Source organism: Macaca thibetana, chromosome 4 (genome assembly GCF_024542745.1).
Source record: "Macaca thibetana thibetana isolate TM-01 chromosome 4, ASM2454274v1, whole genome shotgun sequence".
In the NCBI taxonomy this organism is placed as follows: Eukaryota; Metazoa; Chordata; class Mammalia; order Primates; family Cercopithecidae; genus Macaca; species Macaca thibetana.
In genome coordinates, this window is record NC_065581.1 from 40502032 (window position 1) to 40514287 (window position 12256).

The window sequence follows — 12256 nt, forward strand, 5'->3', positions numbered from 1 at the left end:
CACTGCATCATCACAAGGATCCTTTGTGTTGACCTTGTCCAACCGTTCCCCTCCCCTCCCTAATCCTGTATCCACTAATCTGTTCACCAACTGGAATCATACAGCATGTAAACCTTTTGGGATTGGCTTTTTTTACTCAACATATTTCCCTGGAGATTCATCCAAGTTGTTGATTGTCTCAATAGTTCATTCCTTTTTGTTGTCATCTTATTAACTAAAGCCTATAGTTTACATCAGGGTTCATTCTTTTTATTGTAAATTCTGTGGGTTTTGACAAATGTGTTACATCATGTGCTCACCATTACAGTATCATATAGAACAATTTCACCACCCAGAAACCCCCTGTGCTTCACCTACTTATTCTTCTACCCCTCTCCCTCAACCTCTAACAATCACTGATCATTTCACTATCTCTACAGTTTTGCCTTTTCCAGAATGCCATATAGTTTGAATCATATAGTATGTAGACTTTCATGCTAACTTTTGCACTTAGCAATACGCATTTACATTTCCTCCATGTCTTTTTGTGGCTTAAAAGCTAATTTCTTTTCATTGACAAATAATATTCCCCTATATGGATGTACTATAGTTTATCTGTTAACCTATTGAGGAACATCTTGGTTCCTTCCAATTTTTAGCAATTATGAATAAGACTGCTATATGTATTGTGGGAAGGTTTTTGTGTAGACATAAGTTTTCAACTCATTTCGGTAAAAACCTAGGCGTGCAGTAGCTGGATTGTATGGTAAAAGTATGTTTAATTTTCTAAGAAACTGCCAATTTGTCTTCCAAGGTGGTAGTATCATTCTGCATTCCCACCAGCAATGAATGAGTTGCCGTTGCTCCACATCCTTGCCAGCATTTGGTGTTAGTATTTTAGATTTTAGCCAGTCTAATTTGTAAGTAGTGGTATATCACTGTTTTAATTTGCAATTCCCTAATGACAGGTGATGTTGAGCTTCTTTTCATACGCTATTTGCCATATGTGTATCTTCTTCAGTGAAGTGGCTGTTCAGATATTTTGCCCATTTTTAAAATTGGTGGATTTGTTTTCTTATTGTGGAGTTTTAAAAATTCTTTGTATATTTCAGATATAAAAATTATTTGTATATTTGTATCTTTATCAGATATGTGTTTGGTAATTAATTTCTCCCAGCCCATGACTTGTCTTTTCATTTTCTTAACAGTGTCTTTCACAGAACAGAAGTTTTAATTTTAATAAAGTTCAACTTGTAATTTTTTTCTTTCACTGGTCATGCTGTTGGTGTTGTATCTAAAAACTCATTGGCAAACCCAAGGTCATCTGGATTTTCTCCTATGTTATCCTCTAGAAGACTTATAGTTTTGCATGGTACATTCTGGTCTATGATTCATTTCAAGTTAATTTTGTGAAAGGTATAAGGTCCATGTCTAGATTCATTTTTTTTTCATGTGAGCATATCCAGTTGCTCCAGTACTAATTATAAAAAAGCCTATCCCCTTTCCATTGAATTGCTTTTGCTTCTTTGTCAAAAATCAGTTGACTATATTTTTAAGGGTCTATTTCTGGGCTCTCTATTCTGTTCCATTGATACATTTGTCAGTTCTCTTGCCATTATCATACTGCCTTAATTATCATCTTTATAGTATGTCTTGAAGTTGGGTGATGCCAGTCTTTTGACTTTATTCTTCTGTATTGTGTTGGCTATTGTGGATATTTTGCCTTTCCTGTAAAATTTATAGTCATTATATTGACATCTACAAAATAATTTACTAGGAATTTGCTTTAGATTAAATTGATCTATACTTTATCTACAAATCAAGTGAGAAAGAACTGACATCTTAACAATATTGAATCTTCTTATCCATGAACATGGAATATCTTTTTATTTAGATATTCTTTGATTTATTTTATCAGCTTTTCAGTTTTCCTCATATAGATCGTGTACATATCTTTGTCAGATTTATACATAAGTATTTTATTTTTTTGATGTGAAGGTAGGCAGTATTGTGTTTTACATTTCAAATTCCAATTATTTATTGTTGGTATGTAGGAAAACAATTGACTTTTGTACATTAACCTTGTATTCTGCAACCTTGCCATAATCACTTATGAGTTCCAGGAATTTGTCAATTCTTTGAGATGTTCTACATAGATAATCATATCATCTGTCAACAAAGACAGTTGTATTTCTTTCTTCTCAATAACTTTAATTTCTTTTTCCTGTATTATTGCATTGGCTAGGAATTCCAGTACAATGTTGAATCAGAGTGGTGAGAGGGACATCCTTGCCTTGTTCCTGATCTTGGGAGAAAGCATCTAGCTTCTCATCATTATATATAATGTTACCTACTGGCATTTTATAGATATTCTTTATCAAGTTGAGAACATTTCCTCTATTTCTAGTTTCCTGAGAGTATCATGAGAGGATGTTGGATTTTGTTAAATATTTTTTCTGCATCTATTGATATAATATGATTCTTTAGACTGTTCATGCCATGGACTACATTAATTGATTTTTGAATGTGGAACTAGTCTTACATACCTTCAATAAATCTCACTTGGCTGTAGTATAGAATTCTTTTTATACATTTTTGAATATAATTTACTAATATTTTGTTGAAGATTTTTGCATGCGTGGTCATAAGAGATATTAGCCTGAGTTTTCCTTTCTTATAATGCATTTGTCTGCTTTTGGTGTTTGCATAATGCTGGGCTCACTGAATGAGTTAGAACGTGTTCCCTCTGCTTCTTTTTTTTTCAGAAGAGACTGCAAATTCTTTGGGATATTTTAGTAGACAATATGTACGTCTTTTATTTCTTGTTTTTCTTTTACTGCAGTGGCTAGTATTTCCATACTATATTGAAGAAGAGTTGTGAGAGTGGACATTGTTGCATTGTTTCTGATCTTAGGAAGAAAACATTCAGTCTTTGACCATTACATATTTGTTAGTTGTAGGATTTTGTAGATACTCTTTAACAAATTGAGTGATTCTCCTTATTTCTAACTTGTTGAGATTTCTATCAAGAATGGGTGTTAAATACTATTTCTGAGCTTCATATAATTTTTATTCTTTAGCCTGTGGATTACACTGATTGCTTTTCAAATGTTGAACTAGCTTTGCAATCTAGAATTAATCTCCCTTGGTCATGATACATACAGTATTCATTTTATACATTTTTTGATTCAATTGCCAATATTTTGTTGAGGATTTTTGAACTATGTTCATGAGAGATATCAGTCTGTAGTTTTTGTTTGTTTGTTTTTTGTACAATTTTTGCCTGGTTTTGGTATCAGAGCAATACTAGACTCATAGAATAACCTGGGAATTGTTCTCTCTTCTATTTCCTGAAAGACATTATGTAAAATTGGTGTTAATTCTTCTTTAAATATTTGGTAGATTTTCCAGTGAAACCATTTAGGCCTAAAGATTTCATTTTGTAAAACTTATAAAATTATGAGTTCAATTTCTATAATAGTTATTGAACAACAATGTATTTCATCTTGGTTAAGTTTGGATAATCATTTTTGATTGTTAATTTAGATGTATTTCTCATATTTACTAAACAAATGACCAGCAACATTTGCAAAAAAGCAAATGACTTTAGTTTAGTGTCCTGACATAATATATACAAAATCCACAGACAGTTTATAGGCAAAAGTTCTGCAAGAGCAGACAAGTGGTACACCTTAGAATGTGTAAAAAAAAAAAAAAAAAAAAAAAAGGCAGAGTGTATGTAAACAGAGCGTCTCACAGATGATACTTGGGGATGCTGTGTCACTCAATGGTAAGGAAGCTGTTACTGATGGCTATTATTGTGCAGCACCTACATGACCCTGCGTTTGATTTTATATAGTTAAGCCTAGTGTAAGAATGCAAAAGAGATAAAATGGGTATATTGCCATTGTCCCTCAAATGGATGACTACAAGTGGGGACCAAGGTCAACAGACATTTTGCCTACTATGTTTAGAAGGCATTCAAAGTGTTTGAGACATTTCAGCTCATAACAATGAAATCAGTCAACCAGACAGCTAGAATTTCAGAGTTATAGTATGCCCCAGTTCAAGAGTGTGTAATTAATAGCACATATGCTTAATGTAATCCAAGTACAGCAAAAAAATTCATTAAAAATAATTATTTTATCATCTTAGTAAAAGGCAAACTCTTCTAAGGACCTCAGAAAACTAGCAGATTCAATACCAGTCAAATCTCATTATCTCCACAGCAAAGGGCTATCCAATTCTTGAATTGTTCTGAAATTTTATAGTAGTGAATATATTCAAAGTAATAGACTATTGACTTGGATATGGGACTCTTCTTTCTTAATGACATTTTTATTTTAATGGTATTTGTCATCATGTAATTACAGTCCAAAATGTGAGAAGAAGAACTGTTTTAGACCACTTTTGTGTATGTGTGTGGAAGTTTCTTGAAAACAACTGTTTTATAACTGAAGTCACTTCTAACGTGAGTCAGTGAACTCTCCAACAAGAGGACAAAGCTACTAAAGGAGGGGAAGTCGTTGAAGATGAAAGCTAGCAACATCTCTGGAGACGATCTGACCAGCATTGAGAATGACGGCTGAATGCCAGTCATGCTGAGAAACGTGGAGGACACAGGGTGGACTAAGGCATTGTGCTTGCTCTCAAGAGGCTTGCTCTTTTCTAAAAGAAGCCCATTTGAAAATATTGAAATCACTTTTTCTTCTTTTGTGAAGGATAGAAAACTCAACAACTAAGTTGTCTCCTGTGAAGGTCACCAGTCTTTTTAACTCTTGACATTGGAGGCTGAAAGATTGTTAAATATTACTTAATCCAATGCTCACATTCTATAAATAGAGAAATCCCGAAAAATGAAATAATTTACCTAAGACTGTAGGACTGGGACTGGAACCCAAATTTCCTGACTTTTCATCAAGTACATTTTTTTCTATATATTACGTTACCTCTCTTAAGAGTTCAATGGACTTTTCTCATTCCTAGCTCTTCCCATTGTTAGGCTGCACCAAACCAGGTCGATTAGATTCAGATGAAAAGAGCTCATGCTCTGTTCTTCTCCCTCTACACTCTCATTTCAAAATGTCTACTTCACAGTTTCAATTCAACAAATAATTTTTAAAAGTTCTTAAAGACTTATTCTGGCTTAGGCAGTAGAGAGACTACTAAACCAAGTAAGGCATACTTCCTACCTCTGAGGAATTTATTGTAAATATAAACACCTAGTATGACATCCTTAGACAGCAAACTTATCTATGTAAAATTTATTATCATCACTCAATCAAACTTTCTAATGGAAATCTCCTTTTAAGTCAATGACTCCTTAATTCTCTAGGCCCCACTATAAAAATTTTGAAGCTTGGCGGGGCACGGTGGCTCATGCCTGTTAATTCCAGCACTTTGGGAGGCTGAGGCAGGCGGATCACGATGTCAGGAAATCGAGACCATCCTGGCTAACAAGGTGAAACCCCGTCTCTACTAAAAATACAAAAAATTAGCCAGGCCTGGTGGCGGGCGCCTGTAGTCCCAGCTACTTCGGAGGCTGAGGCAGGAGAATGGCGGGAACCCGGGAGGCGGAGCTTGCAGTGAGCTGAGATAGCGCCACTGCACTCCAGCCTGGGCGACAGAGTGAGACTCCATCTCAACAACAACAACAACCAAAAAAAAAAACCAAAAATTTTCTTTTGAAGCTCTTTTTGCTACTCTGCCATGAAAGCGAGAATATCTGGTTTTTAATCTTTGTTCTAACATTAACCAATTAGTTTTGAAACAGGGGCCAAGTCACACCTCTCTGGGCTTCATCTCCTCAGTTAAGAAAACGAAGAGTACACCAACCTTCTATGATTCACATTTCTTTTTAAATTACATCACATCCAAGGTGCTGGATATAATCAAGTTATTTTATTTCACTTCTTTGCATATTTTCAATTCCTCTCTCCTCCTCCATGTTCATCGTATCGAAGTTCTTAATTCCTGGATTATTGTTAACAGCCTTCAAACTCTTAGGTGTACATGTTACTTGCTAAAAGCAATTTGAAGCAAGATTTAGCCTGGAGGTATGCTGGTTAGACTGGAGGCTAGAAAACTAAGACACTTTTTGGAATAAAGCTCAATCTCACACTAAAAGCCTGTCATTCAAGTCTCTCCAAAAATAGGCTTCAGTTGGCCCTTCTGCTTTTATTTTCAACGACTCTTTGTCCTAGTCCATTCAGGCTATAACAAAATACCATAAATTGGGTGGCTTTATAAACAACACAAATTTATTCCTCACTGTTCTGAAGGCTGGCAAGTACGAGATCAAGGTGCCAGTATGGTCAGGTTCTGGTGAGGACCCTCTTTCAGGTTACAGACTTCTGACTTCTTGCTGGTGTCCTCAGTATGGTAGAAGGAATGAAACAAGTCTCATGTGCATATTTTACAAGGAAACTAATTCTATTCATGAGGGCTCTACCTTCTTGACCTAATCACCTCCTCAAAGGCCACGCTTCCTAATACCATCTTCATGGTGATTAGGTTTCAACATATGAGTTTTGGGGTGGCAAGAGTAACAAACATTTAGACCATAGCACTCCTCAATATGCTTACTTTCCAACCACACCTTCATGTCTTTAATGTTGTTCCTATCCTTCCTAGGTGAAGAGTTTTACTTTATTTGTAAACTTACTGCTAATAGTTCTATTAAGCCCATTTTCTTGTATGGATTCAGTAATCTTTCCTTTCTCTTAATTCTTATACAAATATCTAGAGTATAACTAACAGTACCATTTCTTAAGTCCCTCTCATAAATATTTGAAGCATAAGAGAGATGATATGCAAAAATTCTCAACCAACATTAAAGGAAGAATACATATAAAAGTGGTATAAACAGTATAACTTATTTTCCTTATTATGTCTTCTTAATTTCTTTGCAAATTATAATAATCAACTGATTGTTAATCTTTTTGGTAGAGAATGAATATGTATTTCTAAACTAGAGTTTTTAATAAGAATATAAAAATACATTTTCTTGGCTGTAGGCTACTTCTGATATACGAAGATGTCTGAACAAAAGTATATGAACAGTTACCAATTAATATATGTCTAATATAGGCAGATATTCAAACAAGCATTGAGCAATGTTATATAAATGCTGGCAGGGTAACTTGGTCCGTTATTAGATAAACTTTGAAGACGCTATTTAAATTTCAGTCATGAAACAATCAGTGCCAATCTGATCAAATGATTGCCAAAGTTAGCATTAACCATAGTAGAGAAGCATTTGAGGAAAACGTAAAAATGTTATTTTCTGTCTCAGATTCTCTTACTGCTGCTTGAACTCTAATTTGAATACCTTCTTCTCAGAAAAAGGCCACAATTAGAGGAGCAACAGGGTTTCATGTGGCAGGAAGAAAGTAGTACTGTCATATCCCATCAATCCTCTAAGCACCCAGTCTTAGAGAAAATTCATTGCACTCTCTTCTGCCAACTCCAAAAGAGATTTTCCCAAGAAATGAGTTTCAGGCAATTTTAGTTCCCATCACTACTGTCCATTTGTCATAACTGAAAAAAATATCCATTATATTACAAAAAAATTCGGTTATCCAGTATTTGCTAATTATGATTGAGACCAGAAACATACAAAATTTCAAAGAAAACAATTGAAGAGAACATCTGAAAGTAATTTCCCTCCATTCTTTGTTGTTCTGCTACTCACGGCAAATCTTCCAAACTGGAGGCTTCATGTCTTGGATCCAAAAGATCATAACCACATTCGTTGTAGATTTCCAAATAGGAAATGTGCGTTGTATACATTTTGCTGCTGTCCTGATTGGAAAAGGGAAAGGTATTATTTATTGATTATAAATAATGATTCTGCTTAGATGAAGATGAACACATTTAGCACTCAGTTTCCTTACAGTTTCTCTCTTTTTCTCTCACTTTATATGGTTTACATTTTCAGTTCATGACACTTTCAAGTTGCCAGTTACCATATGCATGAAGCTTTTTTAAATGGCCAACACCCATGATTACAAGCAACTTCAGTCTGTTATTTTTTATTGGTTCCACATTATACATAAAAAGTCAATATACACTTACAATGAGCCAACTTGGTTGCAGAACTGTGTAACACACCATTTTTTACTTTCCAGAACAAAAAAAGGTTACTAAAAAAAATAAACTTATATTCTGTGAATAGTCTATTCATAAAAAAGAACACAGACCATTACTTTGGCTTAAAAATTTCAGGAGCAAAATAGTTTCCATCTTTAATCATAATTCTTTTTCTACTTTTCTAATATTCAATATTTTCTGATGACATAAATAGGTAACAATGAAAGTGAGTTCCAGAGGACAGACAATAGTTGATTAGTCAGGTATAAGTGGACATTAATAGTTCACCGCCAATACCTCACATGTGGAGTTAATTTTCCTGGCCCGAGAGGGCAAATCAGGGGTATTTAGCTATTAGTTAGAGAGAAATGTTTTTGGTGGGTCATTGCTAAAATGCAATGACATAGGCATCAATGTAATGAGGCTAAAAGTCAAGGTGCCTGGTCCTAGTCTCAATTCTGCCAATAGACAAAATGACCCAATCCCTTTGAGGTGGAATGAAGTAAGGAATTTTTTCAACTCTTGAGAAAGTTCAGTTTTCAATACAAAATATCAAACAATAGCACCTTCTTTTTGTTCCTCCAAAAATACAAATGCTTCAATTTCTGCAAATATTATCATGCTTCTCATAAGGGGAGAGTGTATTTGTATTTTGTGGCAAGCAGGTTGTCAGGGTGTCAGAGTGTATACTAACGGAGAATTTGCTTAGGATGACCTTCCTGATTGATTCTCACCCATATCCAAGGCAATCCATTTAATAGGGTTTGTTCAAAGGGAGAAAGGACCAAGTCACAGAGATAGGAGAGAGAACAGTGGCCTATAAATAAAAAGCTGGACTCCTACTCTAACTAGAGGTGAGCCTCTACCATGTCAGGCCTTAGTTTTCAAACCCATTAAAGTGAGGAAATTGGCTAATAAATCGCTGTGTGTTCTTCAGTGTAAAATGAATGATTCTTTGGTTCTAAAATGGCTCCAATTATCCAAATAAAGATACTGTCATCCTAGCACTTTGGGAGGCCGAGGTGGGCAGATCACAAGGTCAGGAGATTGAGACCATCCTGGCTAACACAGTGAAACCCCGTCTCTACTAAAAATACAAAAAATTAGCCAGGCATGGTGGCAGGTGCCTGTAGTCACACCAGCAGAATGGTGTGAACCCTGGAGGCAGAGCTTGCAGTGAGCCAAGATTGCGCCACTGCACTCCAGCCTGGGTGACAGTGCAAGACTCCGTCTCAAAAAAAAAAAAAAAAAAAAAAAAAAAAAAAAAAAAAAAAGATACTGTCATTTCAGAAAAACAAAATGATACATGAACAAGTAAAGCAACTCTCAGCCTTCCATGACTATAATAAAAACACTCAAGCCACAGCTGAAATTCTATATTCTGGTGTTCTGTGAAGGTGACAACATGGACTGGATTACTAAGCAATTTTTTTTTCAGCCTAATACTGAAAATTCTTCTGATGTGGGTGACTCTAAAGCTTATCCCAACAAATGGCCCATTGATTACATTAGTATCCTAGTTTAGTAAAGCTACTATTTCAATATAATTCTTTGGGTTATAACTTGGCTTAGCACAGGTATAAGACACTATAAACACTAAAAAGATTTTGTGTGGCTGTTAGTCTAATCCAAAGTTTCTAAAATATTCCATGGAATACTCCGGGAAAACAGTATTCCATGGTCAATATATACACAAACTCTGTCCCTCTCTGGAGCACGTCAAAGGCCCTAGGGGGTATTTCAGCAACCTTCTGAGATCCTGTTTAAACCAACATATTTTTAAAATTTATCCAAAATATCTGAAATAAACCAGAGATTATGATTTGAGAGTTTAGTATACATTTCTGAGTTCTTCTTAGCATCAGATAAGAACTGAGTTTGCATATTGGAACTCCATTTATAACAGAATAATCCCACACCCTTATCCTCAGTTGTTTCACCATAAAAATGGGGATAATAGCCCTGATCTTGCATTCTGTTGTAACAGAGGAATAACATTCTATATTTAAAATCTTACAAAAGTGTATGGCCCATAACAGATACCAATGAATCATTGTTGCTCCTGTTGCTATTATTATTGCTGTAGTTATTATTATTTCTAGAAGCCTTCAAATGGAGAATTCAGTATATGAATATAAAAGGAAAGGAAAATAAAAGCAAAAAGAACAGCCAACTTGTATGTTTATCTGCAGTGGAGAAAATCTCTTCTTCCAGAAATTAGAATAAATCACAAAATGTCAGGAAAATGGCAGGTCCACTGCCCTGAGATGATAGGGATAATGTCTTTGGCTCTTCCAGCTTCTGCATTTTCTGGACTTTTATTGGAAAATACACTTAAAATTCACTGAGCTATGTGGCAAGCTACCTTTCCTTATTACTCCTTTTTAGTGTTAAGGATTGCCAGACTGTAATGTAACACACATGTTTCCTGCAGACAGCCTTTTCTCCTGCCCCAAAACAAGTTTGAACCTCACAATACTCAAAAATAATGAGCAGTGATTTCTAAAATAAATGGCATCAATTTTTTTCTCTTAAAATCAGTGAAAATGTGCTCCTATCATACCCATACACATTTCAGGACCCAATATGCACTGGGCTCTTACTGTATCTTGAAATGAAGACTTTGCATAGGTCAAATGTTTCCTTTAAGAATTCTAGAGCGCTCCATGTACCTCTCTAAGGCAATCAGCTGAGGACCTCTGAGTACCAGGCTGCATTTTCCAGCTATACAATATGAACAGACTTCATGATGCACTTCAAGTTGCTTGACCAGTTTCACCATAGCTGTTTGATTATAATGAATGTGTTATGCCCCATCATGAAAATATGTCCATTTAAACAGAGTTGCCCTGGCTTTAAATGGCTCCAATGGGCTCACTACAAGTCCAGGAAGATATATAGGATCATTCAGAATGAAATGGAGTTTACAGTAATGTCAATGACAAACAGATCTAAAACAATGAACCTGACAAATGGTAAGTACTAAGGAGACATTTAGACATTTGGATCTGTACTTTAATAACCATAGATAACAATTTTAAAGGGACAAAAATATTTTCCTTCGGGAGAGGATGAGTTTATTCTATTTAACTTAATCATGGGATTTGGCTTCATTTTTTTTGAGAGTTTCAAGGGTTCTCTGAAATTGGTCAGGGATCACTTGGCCACATTAATATCCATATATGGGTATTACTGGCTGTGATAATAACTATCATGCATTGAGCATATACTGTGTGCAAGAAACTGGACAATATCTTTAAACACAGTATGTTCAGCCCCTCAGAGCAACTCCATAAGACTGAGGCATTAACTAACTGTCCCAAGGCCACATGCTGTAAGCAGTACACTTTCTCAGAACCAGGTTGACCTGCACCTCCAGTGATCTTTCTAAGGCAGAAAGATTCCACATTAGGCCACAGCAATGAAAACGATTAGGAATTATATTCCCAGGTTGTGAAATGTGGGAACAAAACAGGCAATGTCAGAAATAAGTGAGTAAATGAAAAAAGGGCTTTGGATCCAACATATATGCTACACTCAATCCTTTCTCATCCAAATTTTCTGGCATGCAAAGCTGGCATGTTTGAGCTAGAGAAAGATGAGCTGAACTAATGGATAATTGCTACTTTATGGATGGCAATTAGAATTATGCAGATCTCAGCAATTTCTTCTCATCTTTGCAACTCAAAATACAAACAATATACAGTCAAGAAATTTTGGAGTGACTGTTACATTGACCTAGTTAAGGCATTTATTATACAGAAGTAATACAAACAAGGAATTGCTGGAACTAGTAGGGACACTGGAGATTCTCTAATACAGTTCAATCTCTACTTTCACAGAAGGGAAAACTGAAACTCAGAGAAGGTATGTGACTCATTAGAGGGAATTTGTTTGAACACAACAAACAAAATAAAGCAGTCCAAGGTATAGGAGCAATACACATGATGGCACAAAGCACAGAGTCAGACATCAGGTGGACTTGGGATAGAACTCCAGATCAGCTACTTATAGGATGTGGGCCCAGAGGAAAATATTTAACTTGAGGCTCAGTTTTCCCAACGATGAAATGGGAAGTTGCATTATATGTTATATTAAATACTGGTAAAAGTGATAAAGCTACTGGCATTTTGAGGCACTCAATAAATGATACATATAATCTAGATAGATAACTCTTTTTTACAAT

The 12256-nt window shown here is 35.3% G+C and overlaps 2 protein-coding genes across 3 annotated transcripts in view; one reads left to right on the forward strand and one right to left on the reverse strand.

The window, feature by feature from the left end:
* DAAM2 (dishevelled associated activator of morphogenesis 2) overlaps window positions 1-12256 on the forward strand; it is a 979794-nt gene that overhangs the window by 711733 nt on the left and 255805 nt on the right. The window lies entirely within an intron of this gene.
* The window catches only part of KIF6 (kinesin family member 6), a 381700-nt gene that overhangs the window by 286966 nt on the left and 82478 nt on the right, over window positions 1-12256 (reverse strand). For both annotated transcript variants that reach the window (XM_050787599.1, XM_050787598.1), the window contains exon 5: window positions 7673-7782. In XM_050787599.1, the coding sequence (XP_050643556.1) occupies window positions 7673-7782 (110 nt within the window). The remainder of the gene's footprint in view (window positions 1-7672; window positions 7783-12256) is intronic.